At 40.1% G+C, this 27705-nt stretch overlaps 2 protein-coding genes across 4 annotated transcripts; both read left to right on the top strand.

Annotated features, from left to right (window-relative positions):
- Positions 1–520: 520 nt before the first annotated feature.
- arhgef5 (Rho guanine nucleotide exchange factor (GEF) 5) lies at positions 521–16229 on the top strand. Of its 3 annotated transcripts, none has more exons than XM_085177481.1 (16): positions 521–693; positions 799–1218; positions 1745–5085; positions 5853–5898; positions 6608–6657; positions 7354–7715; positions 8566–8726; positions 9056–9208; positions 13202–13331; positions 13426–13500; positions 13642–13731; positions 13893–14035; positions 14241–14384; positions 14474–14544; positions 15331–15435; positions 15534–16229. In XM_085177481.1, exons 3-16 carry the CDS (start codon positions 1767–1769, stop codon positions 15674–15676), a joined length of 4992 nt encoding a protein of 1663 aa, XP_085033607.1. In that variant the 5' UTR covers positions 521–693; positions 799–1218; positions 1745–1766; the 3' UTR covers positions 15677–16229. The 3 variants fall into 3 exon arrangements, with proteins under 3 accessions (XP_085033607.1, XP_085033609.1, XP_085033608.1); XM_085177483.1 differs by lacking the exon at positions 521–693 and having other exon boundaries at positions 700–1218; positions 1745–2261; positions 3669–5085; XM_085177482.1 differs by lacking the exon at positions 521–693 and having other exon boundaries at positions 700–1218; positions 1745–4434.
- A 5876-nt stretch (positions 16230–22105) lies between these two features.
- LOC146508428 (gamma-aminobutyric acid receptor-associated protein-like 1) lies at positions 22106–26227 on the top strand. Its single transcript, XM_085176892.1, has 5 exons — positions 22106–22293; positions 23210–23299; positions 23904–23982; positions 24812–24930; positions 25734–26227. Exons 2-5 carry the CDS (start codon positions 23210–23212, stop codon positions 25797–25799), a joined length of 354 nt encoding a protein of 117 aa, XP_085033018.1. The 5' UTR covers positions 22106–22293; the 3' UTR covers positions 25800–26227.
- Positions 26228–27705: the final 1478 nt, after the last annotated feature.

Here is a 27705-nt window from a genome sequence, read left to right as displayed (position 1 = left end):
ATTTTAAAGTAAACGGATTTCCTTGTAGTTATAAAGTAAATGGGAAAGGCAAAGTGTAAGAAACACCTTTCAGCTTTCAGTAAAATGCAGTAGGGTTGACTCAGGTGTGTGGCAGACAGTATTTTTCCTAATTTTTTTTTTTTTTTTTTAAACGTGGTGTTGTGCAAATTCGGTTAGCAAGTGCGTAAAATCTGAGCGCAGCTGAAAGTGCAACAAAGTTGTGAAACAAGGCAGTGTGACAGTAATCATGTGGGTTTCTATTTAACGATGCTAATGAGAGTGAGTCACAGCATTTCAGAGCTTTCATGTCAGGCTTTCTCAGTAGTTAATAACCATAGTAAAGTTGTCATTGTTATACAAATCACTCACATATCACCCCTCCCTTAGTTTCTCCCTCTGTGATTGCTTCATCTCTCTCTCTCTTTTAAATCATAAGGAACAGTTGGTGTTTCTCCTTCCCCTCCCTGCCTCCCTCTGTACAGCCTCTCCAGGGAACGCAGGCAAGTTTTACTAGGCCTCTGTTCGCTTTGCTCCAAAAAAGTTTGTATTTTCAAACCTACTTTCTTCCTCCCCTCCCCCACTCTCCTTCAGCGCCCTTACCTGGCTGTGTGTGTCCGTGTGTGTGTGTAGCGCAGACACACCCGACTACCGCATATCAACCAATCACTGATCCAGGAGAGGCGCTCCAAGGAGGTGTGCTTCCTGTACTTGGTGTGAGACAGGAATGGTGCAGGAGTGCGTAGAGAGTTGTGTATTGTGTGATTTGTTTTGCTTTTTTTTTTTTCGGGGGGTCCACAGAAGCGATCTCATCGGCGGAACAGGGGAGTGAAGGAGTGAAGCCGTGGACGCACTCGGTTCGGGTTTTGCTTGATTTATGAGAGGTCTCCCTGTTCAGCGACTGCGAGGACAACACTGGGAGAAAAAGGAGGGCAAAGATAAGTGTCAATCTGTTGAGACTTGTTTGGGAATTTGAGCGAAGACGGAAGGTGGGGGAGAGGCAGCAAAGACATTTTAGGCGTAAACATTAACTTCTCACCAGAGGAAAAGCCAGAGGAGATTTAAAGCTGAATGTATTTATTCTTTAAAAAAGGAGGACTTTTTCTTGGGTCAATCTGATAATGTGAACGCAAGGAGGGAATTTTCTGTGTTGTGCAATCCCATGATTTTGAGCTGAGCTGGGGAGGAGGAGACCAGATCTTCACCGGATACAACATTCAGGTGAGTTGTTTATTATTATTATTTTATATGGATTACAAATACAACGCTGTAAATTGCTTCTGCTTTGAAGACAGATTTAGATCTGGTTAAGCTGCGAGATGTGGTTTGCATGCTACATGCCGTGCCTATGTGTCACTGGGCCTTGCTTTCTCAAAGGCTGCTTTTGGTATGCTGTTCTTTGCAGGTCTCTAATGCATTCTTAAATACTGTAAAAGGCTGTCCCATTCTTCCACTGACTTGCTTCTTGATTTCCTGTTGTTAAAAAAAGATCTTGTCATTGATTTTTGTTGAAAGTGCAAAACCTGTTAAAAATGCAGACAGAAAACGCACAGATTATTGTCCAAGTTATAACATTTTAGAGGCTGTGGCTCTGCAGATGATTGATATGTCACTAATATTCATTCAAATTTTTATTAAGCTTTATACTTTACTTAATTTGGTCAATATTGTAGTCATTTATCTGACATATTGGTTTGAATCTTAATGCAATGCAATTTCGAGACTGACACTGACTGCTCTTTTCTAGGTTCTCCAATAAAAATGGTACTATGGGGACCAAAAGGCCCAGTTGGACCCTCTTTGACACTTTAACAAAAACAAGCAGGTCTGACCACAAGCTTCAGCCAGGTGGAAAAATCACCCTGGATCCAAGTCCCAGACCAGCAATGACTGGTTGGTTTAAGCGAGAGCTAGAACGCACGGCAAAGAAAGGTGACACATTTCCCAGAATGAAAAAAGGTCTTACAAGTCCTGATAGAAGATTGTGTACTGAGATGGATGAAGAAAGAGGGGAAAGGAGGTGGAATGACAGGTCCCCCAAAAAAGCAGAGACTGATGTCTGGGACCAAGAAAGAGAGAAGACATTCCAGGTTGAGAAGGAAAGATATGAGGGTAGACACAGAGAAAAGGATGAGGGGAAACCCACTGGAAGAGGATACATAGAAGATGAGAAGTTACGCCAGAGGGGACGATATCAGGAGTTGTCTGATGTTAGGTTTCAAGATGGCAGAAGAGAGGTGGATGAATCTCGGGATAGAAGAATGGTAAGAATGGGTTCCCCGCACAGAAGAAAGGAGAGAGAGAACTATGCAGACAGAAAGGAGAATGAGAATGCAAGAAGAAGAGAGAAAAGGAGAGACATCAGGAGTGAAGGTGATGATGATGAGAGAAGGCCGAGGAGGGAAAGAGGGAGGGACAGAGAGAGGGAGGAGCTGATACTTCAATACAGCAGAAGTGAGGGGGACAACACGGGCAAAATGGCAAATGACAGAGATCGAGAAATGCAGCGATATAGAGACAGAAACAGAGACAAAGAAAGAAGGAAAGAAACTGACAGGCAGGACAAGGAAAGTGGGAGAGACTTAAAGGAAGATAGAAGAGAGTACGAGCCTGAGAGAGACAGGAAAAAGAGGGGAAAAGAAGCTGGTACTAGAATAGTTGATGCAACAGGCAGGAGCAGTCGATCACCGAAGGAGTGGGCTCCCGGTCCGCCAGCACGAGCTCACAGCAGTGGAGAGTGGAGCAGTGATCCTGACAATGAGAATAGACACAGGATATACAGGGACAGGTATGAAGAACGGGAATCAAGGAGAGACAGCAGTTTTGAAAAGAAGAGAGAGAGAGAAACATGGAGGGATCAAGACAGAACTGCTGATAAAAGTCAAAGGCAAATAAGAAATGAGAGACAAGAGAGTGATAAAGGAGAAAAGACTGGCAATATGCCAGAGCAGAGAAGGATGTGGTTAGAGCCACAGAGGGGCAAGAATAGCACAGACAAATTTGTAGACAGCAAGAGGCACACAGAGCGGAAAGAGCTACGGGGAGAAGGAGAGATGAGTATGTACTCACAGACGGAGAGAGGAAGAGATGGGCGACCAGTAAAAGAGGAACCAGATTGTGAAAGAAGGCAGGGGGGGAGAAGTGAGTACAGGGAAGACGCACAGAGGGAACAGGAGGGAGTCGGTGCAGATCAGGAGAGTGTGGGGGAAATCAGGAGAGGGAAGGAACATATGTCTGACAATGATGCAGGGGTTGAGGAAAGCTGGCAAAGGGATGAACAAGGAGACAACGTCATAGACGACAGAGAGGATGAGAATGGGAGCAATAACTGGCCACCCTCTGAGAGTGAAGGAGGAAGTGAGGCAGGGTGGAAGAAAGAGAGAAATGAAATGCCGTCCACAGAGGATGGCTTCGTGACCATGTCAAGTGGAGGAGAAGACAGTGAAGAAGGGCTTAGGGACTGTCAGGAATTCCAGGAAGGTGGAACCCAGGCACCTGCTGGCTTCCAGGGGTTTGTGGGAGATCAGAAGAGGGAGGAAGGACGGACAGTGGGGGAGGCGGAAACAGCTGACGGGGAGGATCAGGGGGAGGAGAAGCAGCCAAAGTACGTCTTCTGTGTGGTTGGGCAAACTCTTCCCCGATCAAAACCCAGCAATATTTTACCATTGCAGGTTGATCAGATTGGAGGAGTGGAAAGAAGCGACACGAATTTAGAAACTCACCATGAGTTGGTTGATGACATCACTCAGCAGCCTCAGAAAGACTTGCTTCAGAGATCATGTAGAAATGATGAGCACCCAATGATAAACAACTGGGACACAGGAAGTGAGCATAAAGTTCAGAGGGAGGAGAGGCTCTCCACGGAAGAAGCAACTGAAAGCAAAATCCACTCCAGACTGCCTTCAGCAGTTCATAACTTAAAATATAGAAAGGAAATGAGACATAAAGTGAAACAGTCATATTCTGAAATGGGAAGAAAGGACTCAAAAACTGAAAGACTTCTCCAGGAATGGAGAGAGAAAAATAAAGAGCCAACAGACAAAAAAGAGATCCAAACTCCAATTTCTCAATCAGCGATAGATCAACTGCAGCCCATCTTGGATCAGATAAACACTACAGGAATGAGTCCAGAGGAGGTGGAAGCTATTCGGATCAGACTGAGTGGGACATGGAGCGTGTCTGAGGAGCCCAAGCGGCATTCCCAAGCCCCCCACCTTAAATGGGCTAAAAACGTGGTCCGTGAGATCCTGGGACATTCAGAGGAAGAACCAAACACAGAGGCCCAGGAAGATCAACCAGCTGCCAACCAGACTGAGACCAGCAACGCCAAGCCACAAGAGGAAGTTGCAGAAGAAACAAGGGAGGTACCTGCGATTAAGCTGAGTGTGGAAGAAGATGACTTAGAGCCAGAGCTGGAAGAGCTGTTCGATGCGAGAGGTATGGGGCAGAGCCAAGCCCACATGCATGCTGACCAGTTCACGGCTATGCATGTTGTAACGCATACACACACTCATGCTGACACGGCGCTAGAATCAGAAAGGAAGGAAGATTGCAGCATGGACAAAACAACTTTAGAGCCTTCTGGTGAAGTTCAGTTAGGAAAGTCAGACATAAAGGTGACAGTCAGTGAAGCTGAAGACGATGAGGTTAAAGAAAGCGAAAAAGAAGAATTCAGAGAGAAGGAAGCAGAGATGTATTTAAGTGCGAACAACACCCTTTACAAGCCTAACAGCTGCCCTATTCTTTATCATGACTGCGAGTCTGAGCTCCTGTGCCCCTCTAGTGAGGGTGAGAGCCAGGGGGTGGACTATGGAAGGGATGAAAGTGAAGAAGAAAGACAACGAAGGGAGCCTGAAGATAGGGTTAATGCAGTGGACGTGATAGTACCAGAACTGACTGAGGTGAATTGCGTAGAGGCAGAAGGGCAAGTAGGGAATCTGGAGAGCTCCTACAGTTCTCAGAAACTGGGTTCCAAAGTGCCGTCTCGAAGAAAGGGAGTCCATAAAACAACTCAAAGAAGAAATGTAGACGTGGAAGAAGATGAAGGTGTTGGAAGGGATCGCAGAACCAGAGTATTTTATGCAACAGGTAAAGAAAGAAGGTTGAGGATAGAAACATTGTGGCTGTCTTCTCAGTTCAGTCCTAATGTTTCCAGGAAAGCTGCATAGTTACCTCACCTCCCTCCTTTTTACTCATTTTTTTAAACAAAGTAAACATCTTTCCTCTTTCAAATCAAATGGCAACGCATGAAATTTTAATCATTTAATCAATGACATTTCAAGATAGACTGACCTCAGAGGAAACTAGATTTAAATGTCTCAGGATTTACTCATGCACCAAATGATGCTTCACGACTGTGTTAGTTTATTTATTTTTTTTAAATGAATTTTACTTAACAGTCATCTTGTCATTTCCTCTTACTTGAAGCCTTAGTTTTTTTTTTTAAATAATTTTTTTATTTAATTACATTTTTTTTTTTATTATTAAATCAGTCACGGGGACCTCAGATCATAGGCAGACATCAGTGAACATTATCATTACCCCGATCTGAGCACAAAACGCTACCTTCAGTGGAAACTGCGTCAGTGTTGAGTATACAGGTAGTGGGAGGAGATAAGAGTAGGTGGAGACGGACAAACTCCTGCCCCGGGAAAACCCAGAGCAGGAGTTTAAAAGTCACAGTTGAGCATATTCTGAGGGAAAAGACACAAGAAATAAGCTTTGGACACACTAATCTCTTCAGTTATTTATCAAGCTTACTAAATTAACCAGCTTATTTATTTAAATTATTGCCTATTTAAATGCAACTATGTTGCTGTACAATGTGTCAACAAATGGATACTTTTATATTGCAGATGATGAGGATGATCGGAGCAAAAGCTTGGGAGAACTGGGGCTGAGGTGAGAATAACTGTCACATATACTGTGCCTTTGTGTGTGTGTGTGTGTGTGTGTGTGTGTGTATAGATGCACATATATGTGCTCTTTTTTTTTTATTTTTAAACATTTGATGTACCTGATATTAAGAACAGTCTTGTCTTAACTGTGTTGTTTGAGTTTGGGAGTGCTTAACAAATTTATTAGACAACTTGTGTTTAAAACAAAAAAGGGTATATTGTTATTTATTAGGGCAAATAACAAATTTGAACTGGCACTCTGAAATTCTCTGAAAATTCAGAATAGCTATCAATTAATTCATATCAATTAAGTAATCAAGCATATACAATCATTTTTCTGTTAATGAATGTAATTAAATGACTAATTTGGCATCTCAAAGGATAATAATATGCTTTACTGTGCTGTTTTTTTTCTGCTTTTGTGTAAAACAGTAAATTTGAACATTGGTGGAAAGCCACAATAATTCGTTTTAGTATTAAAAATATAATTTTGATTAAAGGATTTGGATATTACAGAAGCATTAAAAAAGGATTTGGGCAAATGCTGTTAGGGCGGCTGTGGTGGTCTAATAAATTTGTTAAGTACTGTACATATTTCAGTGAAAGGTCACTCGTAATGTAAATTAATAAAAGAGAAATGCCTATAATTTTCTCATTAATGCAAACAGGTCATGTCACACTTCTTATATTTAATTTCCTTCCTGGCGCTGTAGGAAATTTTTGGGCACATTCGAAAGAAAGAAAAGTAATTCAAGGTTCTACAGTGAGTATCTCTGCTCTACCTGTCTTTTTTGCTTCTTTACTTTTTTAAAGTAGCCCATTACAGTACTTTACATACAAGTCAAGCACATCAACTCAGTTCTTACGATTTGTTGTTGCCTGTGGCTTTATTTATGATTCATTGGAAGAAGGCAACAATATGTCGGTAACAAAGTGACTGGTTGTACTCTGCTCTAATTACAGTCGGGAAACGTGTGATGCAACTTGAGTATTTCCCTCGAATGTGTGTGATTCATTGGCTTATAACTGTAAAGGCCATAAACTTTGAGTGCTGTATACTAGTGCCTTGTCACGTTTATAAATGATGTCTTAAAAGATATAAAATGGCAGTGGTCCTTTTGGTTAATGATATTATGAAATGGATATTAGGAGAAATGGGGCAGTAATGTGTCTTTGGCTGCACTGTATATACTGGTGTATTTGAAAGTCACAGGCATGTTTCTGCAAGCGTTCATATTTTCTAACATGTTGAGAGGAAACACAGCTGCTTCTGCAACTTTGCCTCCACACACCTACTTGTTGGAATGCAAAGACAAATGCAAACAGCTCCTTATGGGTAGTGCTCTTCCTGTCTGGCCTGTTTTCCTTTGCTCCTTTTAATTAAAAAAAAAAAATGTCTACCTTATTTTTCTCTCATGCACTCTTTATTTATTCGTCTCTCTTCCTGCCTCTTACCCAGATGCTGCACAACTCTATCAGCAATACAGTGAGGCAGCCCAGAACTCTGAGATCCTGCGTCAGGCTCGCTCTGAATTCCTCTTCGTGAGTGAGGACCAAACTTCGTCTCCTCTTCCCTCACCTCCTCCTGCCCGCAGAGCTCTTCCTCCCATTCCCCCACAACCACATGCCCAGTCCTTCTCCCACACAGGCTCTCTCTCTATCCAAAGCTTGCCTCTCCCTGAATGCCCCAGGGGTGAACGTAGAGCTTCTTCCCCACGTCTGTCAATCTCACAGTCGTCCTCGCTGTGGCGAGATCTGCCGGGGGTCAGGAACAGTGCTGAGCTAGATGAGCTCACAGAGGACCAGAGGCGGCTACAAGAGGTAACTTTGACTTAATCCGTATATCAAAAGGTCGGCATTTAATTGCATAAAAATCATCACAAATCATGTATTTTCCTTTAGACTTCACTGGAGCAGGAGTATTATGCAAGTAACTTTCCATCAGATGATTGATAGCAGTAATATTATTAGTCATTTTTTCATAGATGGGCTGTCCTAATAGCAGTTGTTTGCATGACAGTTATCTGTGACTTTCCTTACAGACTTCCTCTTAAGCTTCTGAGCTTGATTTAATTGTAAATTGTTATATTTATGTGTAAATGTTAAGGATCAGTGTAACAGTCTGTATTTGCATTTCTGGGAAAAAACTGGCAAAACATTTTTGCGTAATGGAAATTCAGACTCCTCCAGATACTTAAATGCCGTTTTTAACATTTCTAGACTTACTCATTGTATCTTTTGAGTTTTTCTTAAGATTGTAGTGATTCGGCTCCTTTTGCTCAATGTTTCATTCAAGTGCTCAGATTGCATTTTACGTTGTCAGCTTTTTAAAAACTGTTTATAGGAAGTCACGTGACTTACGTGAATCAGCTTTTCATTATCATTGCATCACACTTATGCCCACTCAAATGGTCTAAATTATTCCTTGTAACATTCCACACTAACCCTCCGGGTTTTCTACGTTTTACTGGCAGATGTGCATCTCTTGCGAGAATATTCAGTTGCATAAACATGTGCATTTTTCCTTGTAAACTTCCAAAGACTTGTTGTGAAATTGTGCTCCTTGGAAATTTCCCAGCCTCTAGCAGATTGACAGCAGTGTGGTTATTAGCTGCAGTTTTTGTGCAGTTGACACATGCTTAACGTTCGCACTTTTGATTTTGGTTTCAAGGTGAGGTTTGAAGTTATTACCTCAGAAGCCTCCTACTGCCGGAGTTTGGAAATTGTCGTTGACCACTTTGTCAAGTCTAAACAGCTGGGGGCGCAGCTGACCACTCAGGACAAGAACTGGCTCTTCTCAAGGCTGGTTGATGTTCGTGCCATTAGCCACAGGTCAGAACTATAACTCTGCTATACATTTGCATTTACCTAAAATAGTTGCCTTTACATTTAGATACAGCTATGAGACTAAAGCCTGTCATTTACTGCTTTTTGTTAGATTTAAGATTAAAGCCGTCTGGATCAAATTCATTATTAAAATATGCCTTTGCTCAAAAACTTCTTCTTATCAGTTACATGATTGTAGTTACTCATCATAATGAAGGTGTACTAATATATAGTAATAGTTTTGGCATGCATTGATATTCCTGTGCCCATTTGTGCTTTGCAGGCACAAAGTTTGAAGTCGTTGGTTTTAAAAAATGCTGCTTTGTGATTTTTAGTTTTCTGTCAAAACTGGAGGAGCAGGTGGAATCAGATGTCATGCACTTCACCGTCTGCGACATCATTTATCGGCAGTGTCCGCTCTTCAGAAAAGCCTATGTGCCCTACCTCACCAACCAGTCCTATCAGGATGCAACTTATCAGAGACTCATGTAAGCCACTGAATCATGCTGTGTGTTTCCTCTGTTTGGTTATAAAATCTTGTATCTATTTATTTTATTTTATTCTAATTATTTATTTATTTTTAATTAAGTGTGCCTATGCCAAGAGGCACACTTATTACTATTTCTCAGATTTCTTCTTCTTCTTCTTTTCTTTCTTCCGCCTGAAATTTCTGCACGTAACTCGCCCCACAGTTTTGAGACAAGCTTCACATATGTTATATCATTTTGTGCGGCTGGATCGGGAATAGTGTGCTATGACTTTTGGTGTTTATGATTTTTATACTTTTTGAAATATTAACATTTTAATGCAACTTTTGGCCCATTTTTTTTTTTTTTTGGCCCATTGACATGAATGGGAAAGATTCATTTGTGGTGTGGTGGCTCCATCTTTTGGTCCCATTGAAACGAATTTCAAACTTCATTTGTGGTGTGTTGGCTCAGCAGAGTGTTACGGCCTGTCTACCCTTATTTGGATTACTGTACTGACAGTATGCGCGCCGCTGCTTTCAGGAACCATTGGAATTCTTAAGATTGCGCGAACTATTCATTAGTTAAGGTAATGGAAAGGGCGTATGCTTGGTGGAAAACTCCATATCCCGCAATTCATAGCACGCCTCTGCCGAGTCAAACAATGGCAGCCACTACTTAGTTTTATAATGCTCTTATTACTGTTTCTAGGTCACAAAATAAACTTTTAAGACATTTTCAGGCGAGAATGTTGCTGTGTAAACTTCAAATATCTGCTCGTTTTATCAATACATCCCATATTAGCAACAATGTTCAGACGTTGTCGGTGCTGCCTGACCGCTAACTCCTTGGCTAGCTAGCGGGCTTGGCTGACAAGCGACAGCCAGTGTTGCCAACTCCTCAGTAAGGAAAATCGTTATGGCTGTCCTAAAAGTCGCTAGAAGTCGCTAAATGACGTCATCACCTAATTTGCATAATTGGTCATGCTAATGTAATTGTAATCTATGTTGTTGGAGAGAGAAATAACATCATGGAAGAGACATAAAGTGAGTAAAAAACGTCCTAAATGCATTTAGAATTTATTTAGAACTACGAATTAAATTTATTTTAGCAATTATTGTTTTTTTAATGTCACAATTCCAACCCTGCTCCTTTACCCGGGCTTGGACTGGCAAAAGTGACCCGAAATAGGCACTCTGGTGGAGTTACTTTGTGTGTGTGTGTTTATAAGTAGTTTTAAACCTTGTGATCCACAAAACAGCATAAGTGTAAAAGAATAAAAGAAGAACTGACTGCGTTACAGCACCCGCTGCTTGTTGAGAGTAAAAGCGATATGCGCTTTCACGTCTTTTTTTTTTTTTTAGCGACTTTTTGTAGAAAAAAAGTCGCTAGGGGGTCTGAAAACTCGCTAAATATAGCGACAAAGTCGCTAAGTTGGCATCACTGGCGACAGCCCGGCCTGGATGACAGCGAGGGCAGCTCACTCTCTCATTTCACCCTTTCGTGATGAGTCTGGGTCACAGCTGGACTTATTTTTCGTTTATATGGGCCGATGATTTATTTATTCAGTGAAAGGTGGTGGACCTGCCAGATGTAAACCTCAAATATCTGCTAGTTTTATCAAGACATCCCATATTAGCAAAAGTGCTCTGACGTTTTGCAAAGAGCTAGACAGCTAGCTAGCTAGCCCGGGCTGTCTGACAACGATCCTGGCTAATTAAAGCCAGCTAGAAGACCTCACTCTCTGGATGTCGTTTTCTCTCTCTCTCTCACACACACACACACACCAGTCTTTCTCGTTGACTCTGTGTCATAGATGGACTTATTTTTCGTTTTTATGGGCAAATGATTTATGTATTCATATTAATAATGGTATAAACAGTGGAAGGTGGTGAATTGTCCAGATGCTGGTCATGTGAAAAAAATAACTCAGTTTTTTGGTGGTGGCTAAAGCGGAGCTCCAGCAGAGGCCAGCCGTTTTATGAAACAAAGGACAAGCAGAGACCCAACGGCCACGGTTAGAGTGTCAGGTGAACTTAACTTCAGGTAAGAAGTTATGACCTGGAGTCTATCTGGGTCTGATATAAACCAAGTTTAGGTGTAGTTTATTTTCGTTGTGCTGACTTTTTACAATCAGCTACAATAACTTGTACTGCATGCTAGCTAGCATGACAGTTTCTATACAGCCGTGTGCGTGCTATGTTACTGATGTTGAACTTTATTTTATTGGTAAGGTTAGTAGAGTTGCCAACCGTCCCATACAAATGGAATCGTCCCACAATCAGAAAAAACATTACGTGTGTCATATTGAGCTGAAAATGAACACAGTTTATCCCGTACTTCAGCTAGAATGGGGGAAAAGACACAAAGCTGGATTTATTCTGTCATTACGCTGCACAGCTGCCTCTTCTGCTGTCATTCTATCCCCCTCTCTCACCTGTTGTAACTTCAATCATGAAACTGATCAATGATAGGCTGATCGGCTTTTCTCTCGTGTTTGTTTATTGCCCACTTTGTGCCAGAAAGAGGAAACTAGCGGATGTCGCGCTAAACAACAGCAGCACGTTTAAGCTTGATCAGCTTTTGTTAGAATTTATTTTTCTAGTATCAGCTGATGTTTGCTGGAGCCACAGCTGTAAAAGCTGCTGGTCATTATGTCGGTTTGAATATCCTAGTGAGAGGGGAAACATGAAGATGAAACCAGGAGATGTCCTTACTGAATCATCAGAGCTGAACGGGTGATGGAGAAACAGGTTTACTTTTTAGGTGACATTAATGAGTTGAAGGGAAGTTATCAACTGTTTCTGAGAGACAAATAACACCAGGATCCTTTTCTATGTAGCTGACAGCTGGTAACTGTGCAGGGGCGGGTCTAGCAAAGTTTTTGCCAGGGGGGCCAGGTAGGGCATTAACAGGGAAAGGGGGGCACAAAGAAATACTTTTCTTTCTTATTCTCGACTCAAAGACTGTCAGTGAGTCGTTTGGTACCGGGCCGCGAGAGTTGAGGCTCAGGTGTGAAATGTATGGTTTTCAGGGGTTTTATCGGTTTTCAGCGTTATTTTGTTATCGTTTTTATCGTTTACTCGGTTTTCCTTGGTCTTTTCACGTGTGTTATGAATAAAGTTTCTTTTTTTCGGTACCGGTGCTAGTTTTATTTTGTTGTATTTATCCGCGACACCTTAAAGGAAAGATGAAAATATGAAAATATTGTCGGGCATAAACCGGTCCGTGGCGCAAAGAAGGTTGGGGACCGCTGCTGTAGACCATTGTCAATCAATCAGAACGCCGTGTAAAAAAACAAAAAACAAAATAGTGAATGCAAAATTGTGATGTACTTGCAGCCTCGTCCTCTTGTCTCTCTGTATGCTGCACTGCATATAGGAGCGATCAAAATACAGTTTACTTTGATTTGCGCCTTGACCGGAATTTTAAAAATATTTGGGAAAAAGCACTATGCTGCAAAAAATGAAAAATAAATATTTGCAAAATATCTGGATAAATATTTATTTTACGTGTTTGATGTGTGTGGCGGGGTGTGGTCTGCAGTGCCGCTGCAGGGGAGGCGGACCCACCTGAGCAGCATCTGCAATCACGCCTCTCTGGCTTAAAGTCTGTGCTCTCTCGGCTGTTGTGTTGGTGTGTGTCGGGCTGTGAGTTGAAAAGCTACAGCCGGCTGTGTGGGTCAATAAAGAAATGCTACAAAGCGTGTTCATGCAAACATCGTCATGTCTGCCGTGGTACAATGGGACTTCTGCTCCTGAACCTCTGCGCACAGCATCTGCAAATCGGGGCTGTACGAAGTCACTTCATCTTTACGCAAGACTGTAAGCTGTCATCTGTGAGTGTTTGTTTTTACCATAGTTCATGGTGGAGAATAGCTGCTCTGCTGCGCTTTGCTCCCTGTAGCCGTATGAATGGCAAACTACACTCACTGGCAGCGGCATAGGCACACTTAAAATTTCTTCTGAAATTTTCGCTGTCTAGTTATGGTTAAAATTTCTCTTTTTCTTCCAGGAATGAGAATCCAAGGTTTAAAATGATCGTGGAGAAAATAGAGAAGAGTGCTGTTTGTCAGAGACTTCCTCTTCGCTCCTTCCTTGTGCTTCCCTTCCAAAGGATTACAAGACTTAAGTTGCTGGTCCAGGTGTGTATGAAAGCTCTCTGCAGCAGTTTTTAGTTGACGTTTGGTCCTTTTTGCTATTTTCTCACCTGAACACATTCATGCTGTTTCTGTCCAGAATATTGTCAAGAGAACAACACGCGGCACGGCGGAGGCAACGCAGGCCATCAAAGCTCTAAAACAACTGGAGAAGGTACAGCGACACACTTTTTTTTTTTTTTTTTAAATTCACTGAATATTTACAAATAATAGCAAAATTACAGTTACTAAAAATAAGCGGAATATCTCAAGACTACTTGCTGTGAAATCTGTGTTTTATTTGTCGCTCTTCTAGATTATTCAACAAGGTAATGACAGCATCTCTCAAATGAAAAGCATCGAGTCTCTGGTTTCTCTCAGTGCTAAGGTGGACTTTGAGTGCAAGGTGGGTAATTAACGACTGTCCAAATGTGTCCAGTATGCTTCTCAACAATCAAAACTATCAAATCTCTGGAGTTAATTTTTCCCCATTTAAATAGTTTGACATTAACAGTCAATATCTGCTTTATCTTCCTTTTTTTTCTTTGTGTATTTTTTCTATTGCAGACTCTTCCTTTGATTAGCCAGTCTCGGAGGATGGTTCGAGAAGGTCCTGTCACTCAGCTGATGGATTTCTCTCTTAAGGAGACAGAAAAAAATGCTTATTTGCACCTCTTCAATGACTACTTGCTGCTTTCACTACCAAAGGAGTAAGAACAATCACGTTGTTTTGTGAATGCACAGTAATGCATCACCAGGCATTAAGCATCTCTCTCATTATCATTTGGTTCATCCTGTTACCCTCATATCTGCTGTCTTATGTCGTCACCTCTTCAGTAATCAGTATTTCCTTCCGCTGTCTCATTTCTTCTGAGATTTTTATTTTTATTTTTTTAATTTTTTTGCTGTTTGCAGAGGGGGGAAATTTACGGTAATTGATCACTGTCCAGTATCAGAGCTGCGTGTTGAGAACTGCCGTGTCAAACTTCACTCCCTACAGAAGAATCTGTTCCGGTTGTATATGGCACAAAAATCCCTGCTCCTCAGGACTGATGCACCGTAAGAGACTGGATAGTAGCAGTAGTGTTTGCAGTGTTTACCGCATAATAAACGTTTGTATGAGATGCATCTTATTTGTATTTTTCCAGGAGTGATAAGCTTCGTTGGATATCCGCCCTCTCCAGGCCCCATACTGAAGTAGATTTTTCTAGTGCACAAGGTAAAGTTTTCATCTTGGGTTAGATGTTGCAATTTGTTTAGTTCATGGTTAAATGTGAGTGAAACCCTTGAATTCCCTTTATAGCAGTCAATAAACCCAACAATGTGTTAAAGATTCTTCTCCGGTTTATATCATCAATAACAATATGAATTTGTACATGACAGTAAATTAAACATCCGGCTAAAGCAAAGCATTTGATGTTTACCAAAAATAGGAACAGAATTTTTTTTTAAAATCAGATTTTTCTTTCACAGCAGTGCTGAGATTTGGAGAGTCTAGCATTCAAAACAGAGGCCTTTAGATGCAACATTGTAGACAATCTTGTATGGACAAGTGCTGGACAAGTGACCTCAGTCTTAAAGGGAGAAAAGACTCTTGATTGTTGTCTGTAATGTGACGTTCCTGCACCTAATGCATTTTTTCTAGGTGCTCTGCTTTCCTCCCATAATCCAAAAGCACGCTTGTTGGGTTAATTGCTGACTCTAACTAATACTGAGGGTGTAACTACCTATTGCCCAATGTCAGCCCATGCATACTTGGATGGACTACTACAAAGGAAAACATTAAATTTGGCCCAAAATTTCAATTCATACAACTGTAGCATGATGATTTGTCTAAACACACATCAGTCCATTCAGTACTGGAGACAGCATCCCACAGCCTCCTGCAAATAACCTAAATATGTAAGCAGTGGGAAACTTTAAGACAATAGAGTGTTAACTTCAGAGAGATGTTCTGTTTAGGACCCTCCTTTAACTTTTACCCTTTCCACTTTTCCTCTTGCAGATTTCGAACAGATGCAATGTATCCGAGCTTTTTTTGCTCAACAGCCAGATGAGTTGTCCTTAGAAAAAGCTGATGTCATTCTGGTGCACCAGGAAAGCAGTGATAGTAAGATCATCTCATTACTTTCATTGTCATTCCCAACTAGAAATACCTAAAAGTATTTGAAGAAATCACTTATGTTGGATTCTATCCTTTTTTCCCAGACTGGGTAGAAGGGACGAAGCTCTCTGATCGGCAACGTGGATGGGTGCCCAAATCCCATCTGGAAACCATAGCCAGCTCCAGAGTCAAGAGTCACAACCTGTCAGATGCTCTCAAACTGACAGCGGCCACAGCCACAGCCTGACCCGAGAGTGGACACTATAAAGGATGAAACTCAGTTATCTGATTCAGGAACTGCTGGATTAAAGATGATGGACATTCAGTGACATTTCTAGAGGACAATGCAGCAGCTCAAAATGCTATAAGATTGCATCTCAGTGTAGCAGTGGCTCTCGTTTGTTTCATGTGTTGAAACAATGTATTCACTTTACTGCATGAAGCAGCAAAGTGAACTGCTGAAGACTGCCAGAAAGGGGGTGTGGGTATTATGGTTTTTATCTGCTATGCACAGTACATTACAAATATTGTGTGTACATCAGTAGATTTGTGTTTTTAAAAAAATATTTTCTTATGGAAATGACTTTTTCCCAAGAAATATTATTTTTGGAATCTGTATTATTTTTCTGTTGTAATATACGGTTTTTGAAAAATGGGCCCCTGCGTACAGGAGAGAAATCATGAGATGTATCATAAGAAATCTGCGAGAGAATTCCAAGACGTACAACGAGGTTCATAGGTTACATGGGACACATTTCAGTAAACGCAGACTTGTGAAATAAAAACATATTTGAACATTGTGTGTGACTTGACAATGAATTGAGGCTGATTTCAAGCTGAACTTTTAAATTTTAAGCTGAACTACATCAGCAGATGGACACAGTGCCAGGATTCTGATTTTTAGGTGGGCCACAGTACTTCAGGTTGGGCCTTGTAATTACATAAGTAAATGGTTTTAATACTACATCCATCATTTATTACAAGCAGGCACACTCGGGTTTACAAATTAAGGAAACAATACTCAATCTATCACTCCTGTCTTTGTTGTAGACCAATGGGTTTCCTGTTGAATTAAACTCTGAGATCCTTATTGCAATAATTCTGTCACATTCAAATGATTATAGCTGATAGACAAAGAAACTACTGGGTGAGCTACATTGAGCAATATCACAGTGGAGAGAGAGCTCAACATACCACATATTCATAAATTAATGTCAATAGAAACTGCACGTTCTAAATGTTGTCCTACTTTTAATAGAAAATGTAGTTGCTACATTGAGCGACTTCATCCTTACTCTAACACAAATCCAGTTAAGACCTGAATTATGCTTATGTTCTTTACCAGTTACCATTCGTTGCAGCCACAAACTGAAAGAATTTTCCTACTGCAAAAAATGTGAAGGCCTGAATAAAAATGCAAGAAAAAAAACATCAGTCAGTCAGAGGTGATCTGTGAACAAAACACAGCTGAAATTGAATAAAACACAAAGGAAGTGGTTCTCTTTTTTTCATAGTTAAAAACTTAATATTGTAACATTTTTCATCATGTTTGTGTATAATAAGTATATTAAGTATACTGTAGTGTTTAGACTCAATGTAAGCCTTTGTCAGCTGATTCCAATTTATTATTCCTCTTGCACACAAAACATCAGGGAAAAAACAGCTTTTCTGAGGAAAGACACAAACCCAAGTGTAAAAGTTTTTGTGTGACACGTAGAGGTCCACAAATTTGGAGTGAGGGTCAAAGCACTACCAGCAAAGGCTACGAGCACGTTATGTCTTTTTATGTCTTCAAACAAACTTTAATGCAACAGTTGCTGCTTAAATATGTTTGATTTTGAAACAAGTCAACTTTGATGAAGTGGCACTGTCTCACAATTCAACTGCATAGTCATAAAAATCTAAATTCAATAAACCTTCTCATGACATATAGGTCACTATTACGTTTACAACAACACTGAACAGTCAGAGTTCACATTCTCTGACTTGATAATTTAAAGCTTGTCTCATGTCGTGTTTTGGAGGATAGTGTTGCAGTGTTCTTGTTGGTTCCCAATAATGGGAGAAAACTCAAGCTAACGCTGCTGTTATTTGTGGGTTAAGACTAGTTTATGGTGCTGCTCCTAAACAAAGACAATTTTGGGAATGTGGCCGACAGGGAAGCTATTGAGACACCGTTATGTCCACTAAAGATTCAGTCTTCTCTATAGAGAGGTAAAAGCCAACAGCTCAAGCATAAACAAGAGTATAGCCCAATTTCCAGTTGAACCACATATATTTTTTTAAACTGCAGACAAGTTTCAACAAAAATCTACTCTATCTAGACTTGCCTGTAAACGTTTGCCCTGCACCAGTGCAGGCATGGTGGAGCCTTGAATTACTTCACTTTATGTGCTTAAATTGCTGACCAGTTTTAACATGTTAACTGTTGATGATGTTTTGGAGACATAGCAAGTGGCTGCACATCTCTTTCTCTCCACGACAGGAAATTGTAAACTAAAATTAGGATTCCAATAGGAATACTAGGAATCTGAATATTTGTCCTCCGACAACAAATTTACGCATTTGTGTGTGCTGTGCTCCCAGGACTCCTACAATAAAACCTCTTTCACTTTAGAGTCCCGCATTTCCATAAAAACAGCCTTTTTAAAAATAGAGAAATATGTTTGTGTCATTACAAGTGACGCAGTAATAGAGGAAATTAAATCTCAATTAACAAGTCTAGATGACATCGAGTTCACCTGCAGTTTAATTATAAAACTATGAATTTGCAATGAGAAAGTACAGTGAGCAGAGATATGCAGCTGGTCCCCTCTGAGTCCTCATGTCAGCAGCATGTTGTCCATTGTCCTTGATATTGCAGAAAGTTGTCTTTTTGTTACGACATGGTGTAAACTCCACAACACTTATTTGTTGGTAGATTTAAAACACACTTTGGTAAAGAAATTGTGCCAGTTAAACGATGTGTCATTAATTTGTTGATTGTTTTAAGCCACCTTTTATTTTGGCATTTAAACAAACTGATCTCAGCTTATAATTTAAATCACTGTGACAAATGAAATTCATTAAGCCAACTGACGTATGGAAAAAACAACAATAAATTAAATTTTAAAAAAAACTAATCTATGTCTAAACCCAACGATGCAAAGCACATGGGCACACACACAAAACAACAACAACAACAAAAACACCGATCCTAAGTCTCTTGTTTTCTCACACTGTAGTTCACTTCCTCATCATCTCCTGTTTTCTCCCAAGTCCATTTTCCCCGCTTCCAGTACGCTCACAGCTCAGCTTACAGAGTCCCACACCTTCAGCTTCCACTCAGGGTCTCAGGGTACAGACTCCAGCATCCCTGAGTGTCTGCAACGTGAGCAAGTAGTCAGTCGGTGGGAATATCGCGCATGCTCTCTGTGGACTATCTATGTAAGCTGGTTCTGAGATCCACTGCTTTTTCTTTTCTTTTTTTTAATTTTAATTTTCAAAGTTGCCAAAGGGAATAGTAATTACAGTATTTAATATAAATGTAGCGATACATGTACATATACTGTATCTGTACAGATAAAAATAAAGGGCAGGGTGCGACATTAAATTAAAAGCCACATATACAAGGAGGGCGGGAAACACAGGTAAATATATTTTATCTCATACGTCCAATTCATTGGGGGAAAATAAATGCACTATAACTTAATAATACTGTAGATGCATGTTTGCTATTAGATATTTAATATTAGCTTGAAACTATCAATGTCAGCCATCTATAGACTGAATTGGCTGTTAAATATCCATCCAATCACAAGGCTACCAGCTAGCAAGAGCAGGAGTGAAAAGAGAGTGCTTGTTGGACTGATACTGATTTATGAATCTAAGTTAGCAAGATGTGTGTGTGCACATGTGTGTGCAGGGAACCTGATCAGACTTACATTCTCCTTACTGTAAATCATTACAACAACATTTTTTTTCCTGCTGAAACCTCTGAAATATCTCACAAACAACAGGAGGGTCAGTGTTAAAAAAAAACAACATCATGCCCAAGATATTCATTCACAGGAGTATCAGGAGCACCAACGAAGCTTGCTCCCCCCTCACTAAATACACAAATAAATAACCAGCTAGCACTAAGTAGACATTTTTTCGAGGCAGTATCTCAAAATTTCGACATATCTCTCTAGTAAATAAGTTTTATGGCTTTTGGATAGTTAAAAAAGCAAAAAACAAAAAAGCTTCCTTATTAATGAGCGCTTGTTATCTGTGCAGTCACGTGCCAAATGGGTGTGCTACAAGTGTAGATCAGAACGCATCCAATGGATTCTGCATTTTTAACCTTCAGTTAGTGTCCTTTAGTGCAGGGCTAAACTTTCCACTGCACATTTTATGGTGACGCACCCACAGAGTAAGGAAATCGGCTACTGATTAGATCTTTGCTATTTCCTGAATTACAAAGCTCAACAAAACTCGACAATTCTAACAATTGTCTGAGCTGATAAAAAATGAAGGAAAGTTGCTTATTGTGAACAGAATAATGACTGTATGTGTCAAACTGTGATGCTCACCTATTAAAATAGGTCATAAGTGTTATACAGCTCACAGAGTGAACAGCAGGCAAACTCAATTATCAATCAAGGAATCAATGGTGTCACAGGGTTAACATCCACTTGTGATTGTTGGCACCGAGGCACAGTGGTACGCCCCTGTCATCCTGTCTCACATTATTGTCTGAAGGTGAAGTTGACATGGATTTGGCACAAGCTTTTCGTGGAATTTTTTTATTTCCTGCAATGTCTTTAATCTCATAAATTTTATGACGTAATTTGTTGCTATTAGTGGGAAATGATGAATCTGTGTACAGAAATAACTGGAACGAAGGAAGTATGTAAACACAAAAGAGGATCCTCAGTTTAAAAAGTATACTTGTTTGTATACTTGTATACAAACAAGTATACAAACAAGTTTGAACTTGTTTGTATACTACGAAACAAGTTCAAACTATCTAAGATATCTTTCCATTCTCTGATTCACTTCACCTAAATTGGGATAAACAGCCACACATCAGCATGCTAAGTCATCCCAGGCTTTCCCCGGTCCGTTCATGCACAAGGAGTGGTTTCGCCAGCATCTGGTCAATCTAAGAGGGACGTTTCACGGGTCATATGACTTCACAGGAAAATGTCTTGGTGGTAGGTAGTAGATGTCATATTTTAGGATTGTATATTAATGCTTATAGAACAATATAGAAAATTGTTGTAAAATTGTTTGCTGCTAAAAGAAGAAAATTAAGAAAAAAATTGGTAGAGGAATGTATATTTTAAAATTGTGCTGATTCTTATTTCATACACTGTTATCAAGATAAACCTTTGCATATTTCATCTTTCCTGTTTTCTGTTATCTGTTATCTGACCTGAACATGTGCATGCTGTTTCGGACCAGAATATTGTCAAGAAAACAACACGCAGCATTTCAGAGGCAACACAGGCCATTAAAACTAAAACTTCTTGAGAAGGTAAATCCTTCCGATTTTTCCAAAGGTGTGGCCATATTGGGGCCACTAAAAAGATTGGGGTGGCACGCTAAAAGCGGAATTACAAGTTTTATTATGCTGTTGTCAAATATAGGTTACCTGAAAAGTACAACAAAAAAGAGAGAAAGAAAAGCAAATTGTCATTCATTCCCTTCACAGCAGTCTAATAAACATTTAAAACTTCTTTAGTTTGCATTATCAGTAACAATGTATAACTTATGATAGCAATTTACACAACTAGCTAAAGCCAGACATCGAGTTGCGTGATTTTTAACAAAACAAAAACAAAAATCTTAACGTTTCAACTTTAATACATTTAAAAAGACAGAATGTGCCACACAGAAAACATAAATATGAGAAGGCGAGCAGCACAAAATGTTAACCTCACCTCCCTAGTTGTAATTATGAGAATAATTGCATGGTTTATAAACATGCCTAAACTGAACTGCCTGAAGCTTCATTCTGTGGATTCGTATTGGGAAATGCAACTGTCTAGCGCTATTAAAAAAATCCACAATCCAGCAAACAACAAAGTTTCCATACCTGATACACTGCATTAAGTAAGTGATCTTGCAATCTTAATCTTTATGTGGTGTATTTTTTGTGCATTGTATGTTTTTGAAATTGGGCCCTGCATGCTTGAGAGTGGACTCATATAATGCAAAATCTACAGGACATATCCAAGATGTACATACAGGAGCATAAAACATAACAAAACAATGTACAAAACGTATTTGCACATTGTGCACGCTTGGAGTTCTCTCAATCAGTGTTGTTTTTTGTAAACAAAAACGTCACCACCGGCGGTAATTTTGCACGTACACAGTAAGAGTTCACTTGCATTAAACTGCTGGCATGTGTCTGCAGGAGCTGTTTCTAGAACAAAATGAACAGTTCAGATAAAGAAAAAAAATCACGCTGTGCACGTAGCCAGACTGTGTGCGATCATGGGTGTGGGGCCTGGCTCAAGTGCAACCTCACATACAGCCACATATTGGTTATGTCTGCCGTCACTCAAGGAATATGAGGCGGTGACAACTGGTCACGGATCGAGAAATCCACCCAATAGATTCCGTGCTTTCCGCTGTCAATCTACTTGCTCGTCCCCGATTGGCTAAGTTTACAGAGGGCGGGGTTTAAAGTGTTTGTTGTTGTTTTCGTTGAGCAGAATAAGTAGAGCGGTCGACATCTTTGACAGCTATAGCCGTCTCGTGCGTGATCGTGCGTTTTTTTTATTAGCTTTTAAAAAGAATTCTGGTTATTTTTGGGGGGAAATTTGAAAGCCCAGAGCATCACTGGAGTATATCTTTTTTTCTGACCTGTTTTGACTAAAACTTGTTTTAAAGGTATGTGAGCAGTCAGTCTTGATACGTTAGCTGCGGTTACTAGCATTACATAGCATCGTAAACATCGAATTTCTCTCACTGTAATTACGATCGGCCTTTGCATGCTAGACATGCTAGGCACTTGGACTTTAATGATTTTAACGGTTTGGTTGGTTTATGGTTGCTTAACATACGGGAAGCGAGCTTAGCCCGGTGCTGTTGTTGTGAGAAATGACGTGGCCTAACTTCATAATGACCCCAACCTACGTGAACCCACAAACGGGTGTAACCATGATCACAACGGTACATCGGTACAATCTGCACAATCTCTACACTGATAAAAATCAGTCAAGGAAATGTCTACATACCTCCACAATACATTATTTTTGTCCATCAGGAGCAACCTGACTGAACCTAAAATGCGTTTTAAGTCTAATTGTCATGGTCCTGTGCTGTTTTAGTAGAGTTAATGAACATGTAAACATTGTTTTGTTTCCTAAAAATAAATCTAATAAAAATAAAATAAAAAATTAGCCCATCATAATTTTGCAGAGCTGACTGTGAGGTCTGCAAAGTTTGACAAAAATAAAAATACATTTCCCGTTCCAAAAACGGCAATGGGTATTGGTATTGTGCTGTTGAGAGATAGATTTAAGGTACAATTTTGTGTTGTTTTTATTTTAGTGGAAAACTCTAACCCTGCTTACAAAATGTGCAATGTACACAATGTACACAACTCCTAATACAACCTTTGCAAAACTCTTGACCTAAAGATGGATTGATATTAAACAATGATGCACTCTTCCAGCTGTCATTATCACTTGTTAACTGAATGCACTGGGCACTGAAGTCATTCCACCAGTGTGCTTTCTCCTTTGTCTACTGCATAAATATAGCTATTGTGAGAAACTTCATGTTTCCCTGTGTATGGTTTCAGATGGGCAGTCAGTACCAGCGCTCAGTACCACTAGAAGTGAGGAGAGCAGAGGGAGAGAGAGTTCGGGCCAAGCATCCCGACAAGATACCGGTGAGTACAACAACAGTGACTTTTTCCCAGTAGACTTGATTAATTTTTTATAAATTTATACACTGACAACAAAGTGCCTTAACAAGTTTAGCAATTTACTCTTGAAAATTATGCACAGCTGAATGGTAATTTAAGGTGGACTTTCTATGGTCATTTTAATCATTTATTTTTCATTCTCTATTAGAGTATCTTCGGTAAAAAAAGATCTTTGTTTGTCTGGACCTCAGTTCATCATCTCTCTAAAGCAACTGTTGTAGCTACTCTCCCTTTAAGACAACTTTCATCTGATTGGCTGGCACTTTAAAGTGGCACTTTTGCCTCTCAGGGATTATTTGGACATCTGCTGACCTCAATATTTGGAACTTTGGCCATGTTTAATGTGAGCACCCACCATTGTAACAGTATATATGTGACAGAAAGTAAATAAAAGTGTAATAGATCTACTTCATAGGTTTGTAATAAAAAAACATGACAACAACATTATTATTCTTTAAGACTCATTTTAATTAAGTAAAAGATTTTTTTCTTGTTTATATTCAGGTACTTGTTCTCTGTGCCTTTGTTTGTTAATGATTGCTTTTTGTTTTGGGGTGTGTTTTTGCAGATCATTGTTGAGAGGTCCCCGAGGTCACGAGCTCCTGAACTGGACAAGAAGAAATATTTAGTACCCTCCGATTTAACAGGTGAAACGACATTACAGATATTTTGAAACCAAAGGAAAAATTAAAAAGTGAATGATTGAAGAGTATTTGTAAGCAGGACGTGTTATATTTTAACAGGGGCTGACAAACTATGCAATGTCAAAGCTGTTTTCAAATTACTTTAAGCCAGTGTCAACTTTGCTCTTCTGGTTTTGGTGATCAGCCAACACAGGACTAAACAGCAAATATCTGCTCTGTCCACACAAGCCACATGTATCTCTTATGATGTACTTTCCAAAGCTTTTGGACCAGACAGGATGTCCCTAATAATTTAAAAGCTTTTGCGGGCCTCTTTTTAAACATATTTAGAGATTTCCAAGTGTCAGTGGAGGAGCAGCACAGCAGGAGGCCATTCACTTTGATTAAAACAAAACTAACCACCTCCCATTACCAGTTTTAATGCATTTTTATGTAAATCAAAAGTGAATAAAAAGTACTATTTACATAAATATGTAACTGTACATACTCATAATTTCAAACGAAATTCTCCTATTACTCCAACCCTCCCGCAGTACCTTCCCCGTCAACCAGGGGGCACCAGCCACACTGTGGGAATTATAGGTCTGTTTGATAATAACTCGATAAAATTACAGAAAGCTCTCCAGTTCTCCTTTATTGGTCTCTTTAATCTATTGGTAGTTCTCTTAGCTTTACAGAAGTTTTGTTTTACGGTAACTGGTTGAGTCACAGACTGATCTGTGACTTGTCATGATCAGTTTTTTCCCCCTTTCTCATCTTACATGAAGTGAAACTCCTGTGTCTGCTATACACTGACCATCCACTCCTTTATCTCCTTCCCCTTTTTTTTTAGTCGGCCAGTTGTGCTTCCTAATCCGTCAGCGTGTGTCTTTGAGACCAGAGGAGGCGCTCTTCTTCTTTGTCAACAACTCTCTTCCCCCATCCAGCTCCCCTCTTTCTGCAGTATATGAGGTAAACATTTCAGTGCACGCACGCACAGACTCACAACAACAGTTATCCACATTTAGAGATTGCTTTCCCTTTCCAAAACAAAAAACGCAAAAAACACTGTGGAATAGTCTTGAGTAGCCCCTCATTTCTTTATATTTTTCTAGGAAAATGGAAAATACGTGCAGAAATGTATTGAAACAGGCACAAACCGGGAATGTTTTTAATAGATCCAACTAAAGAAATTAAAATTGGTTCTCTGCTAATTTGTCTGGTATGTATAGACACAACACTGGTTCATCCCTTGAGTTCGGTGCCTTTTTAATGCTTGAATAATTGGAAGGTCCATGTTAAGTGGCTTAAAAAGTAGGAAAAAGCTTAAAAAAGTTGCTGCTCCAGGCATAACATACTGAATTTGTCTTCACATTCTGAAACTCTTTTGGCAGATCTGCTTAGGCAGCAGTGTTACTTCGCTTTTTCTAATCCTATTAATACGCGCCTGACAGAAAGTAAACAGAAGTAAGGATGAACTAAGTGATATTTTGTCATCCGAAAAGTGATGCCAAAATCAGAATATTTAGAAAAGAGAAATTAACATCTTGATACAGTTGAGGGTTTGATTAGCTCTAAAGGTAACATGTAAATGAAGACACATTTTTTCCCATTCTTTTTACACTTCATCAGAGAAGGAAGTTAAATAAATTGCTGACTTGTTTTATTTCACATCCAAAATAAACTTCTGTTTTTCATTGTGGTTGTGTGTCTCCAAGTTCACAAACTTTTCATGCTCATTTGTGGATTATTCCTTGCTATTTTTATGTGTTCAGGAGCACCATGAAGAGGACCTGTTTCTCTACATGACCTACAGTAATGAGAGTGTGTACGGTGCATGAGGACGAACGAAAGACTCAAGCAAGCAAGAGAGCAAATGAGAAGAGTGAAATGGGCTGAAGAAAGAATTGGGGCTGTTTCGAAAGGCTTCACATCCACCTTTTATTCTCTATAATAGTAGTTTTGATAAGTAACTACCGTGCATGGTGGAAGAAAAGCTTTGTATAAAACAATGTGGTGCTGGCATGGTTTTAACTTTCAACAGTATTTTAAGGGGAGAAGGATGGGTAAGTCATGTTGATTTCCTTACTCAGTAAACAAAAACACAGGAAGGTTTGAAAGCACGAATTCTTTGTAAGAAGTGGAACTTATTGCAATTATGTTGAGAGAGCTCTTTTTTTCCTCACTTACCTGTATTTAATGCAAATAGTACTTTTGTTTTTGTAAATTATCATAAACTTTTGTGGAAAATAAAAAAGAAAAAAAGCCATCCATTGTGTGCGTTCTTTTCTTATTTGTGTGCCACTGAACGGCTAACGTGAAGTACCCCTGAGCAAGGTACCGTCCCTACACATTGCTCCCCAGGCACCTGATTGGTGGCTGCCCACTGCTTCACTAAGTGAATGGGTTAAATGCAGAGAGAGTAATCCCCATGGGGATCAATAAAGTGAATATTATTAGTATTTATAATAATAATATTTATAATACATATATATGTGTGTGTGTGTGTGTGTGTGTGTATATATATATATATAATGTGTGTATGTGACCTATATATATGTGCATCCATCCATCCATTCGCTTCCGCTTATCCTTTTCAGGGTCGCGGGGGGCGCTGGAGCCTATCCCAGCTGTCATAGGGCGAGAGGCGGGGTGCACCCTGGACAGGTCGCCAGTCTGTCGCAGGGCCAACACACAGGGACAGACAACCATTCGCACTCACATTCATATATATATATATGTATATATATATATAACAGCAGTCTACATACCACCAGACGCTAATGTTAAATCAGCGCTTGTCTACCTGCATCCTGCATGAGTCGATCTCTGAACAGCAACGGGCGTGTCCAGAGGAGTACACATTGTTGCGGGGGACATCAACAAAGCATGCTTAAGAACTGTGCTGCCTAAATTTGTTCAACATGTGAAATGCCCTACAAGAGGGAATAAAACTTTGGACCATGTTTACTCAATTATTAACCAAGCCTACAGATCTGTTCCCCTCCCCCACCTGAGCATGTCTGACCACCTCTCTCTGCTCGTTGTCCCGGTATACACACCACTCAGGAAAAGGACAAAGGGCACCATCAGAACTATCAAAACCTTTTTTAGGAAGCTCTGGCTCAGCTGCAGGACTGTTTTGCCTTCACAGAGTGGAGTGTCTTCGAACATGTCGACCTAGAGACTCACACTGCTGCAGTGCTAGGTTACATCAAGCACTGCATGGACACTGTCACCATGTAAAAGCGGGTACGGGTCTACCACAGCCTTAAACCCTGGATGACAAGTAAGGTTCAGGCATCATTAAAGGCACGCAACTCTGCATACCAATCTGGGGACCAGGATATGTAGAGCAGAGAAAGAGCAGACCTTAAAAAAGGCATCAGAGAGGCAAAACTTGGCTATTCAAATAAACTATCGGATCACTTCTCAGATAACAACTCTAAGAAGGTATGGGAGTGCCTGAAACACATCACAAACCACAAAGGCAATGGGGCAAATACAGATAAAATAGACATCTCATTAGCAGAGGAACTTAACCACTTCTTAGCCTGCTTTGAGAGAACTGTAAACACCCCTACCATGCACACCACCCTGCCCATAGCCGCCTTTGAGCACAGCCCACACACATTTACTCCCCAAGAACACCAGGTTTACAATGTGTTCAGTTAATCAGAGAAAAGCCGCTGGCCCTGATGGAATACCTGGGAGTGTCTTCAACGTCTGCGCTGACCAGCTGGCTCC

The sequence above is a fragment of the Neolamprologus multifasciatus genome, chromosome 11, assembly GCF_963576455.1.
Source record: "Neolamprologus multifasciatus chromosome 11, fNeoMul1.2, whole genome shotgun sequence".
Taxonomy (NCBI): Eukaryota; Metazoa; Chordata; class Actinopteri; order Cichliformes; family Cichlidae; genus Neolamprologus; species Neolamprologus multifasciatus.
The sequence above is the reverse complement of the archived record's forward strand: the minus strand, read 5'-3'. Positions and strand labels throughout refer to the sequence as shown.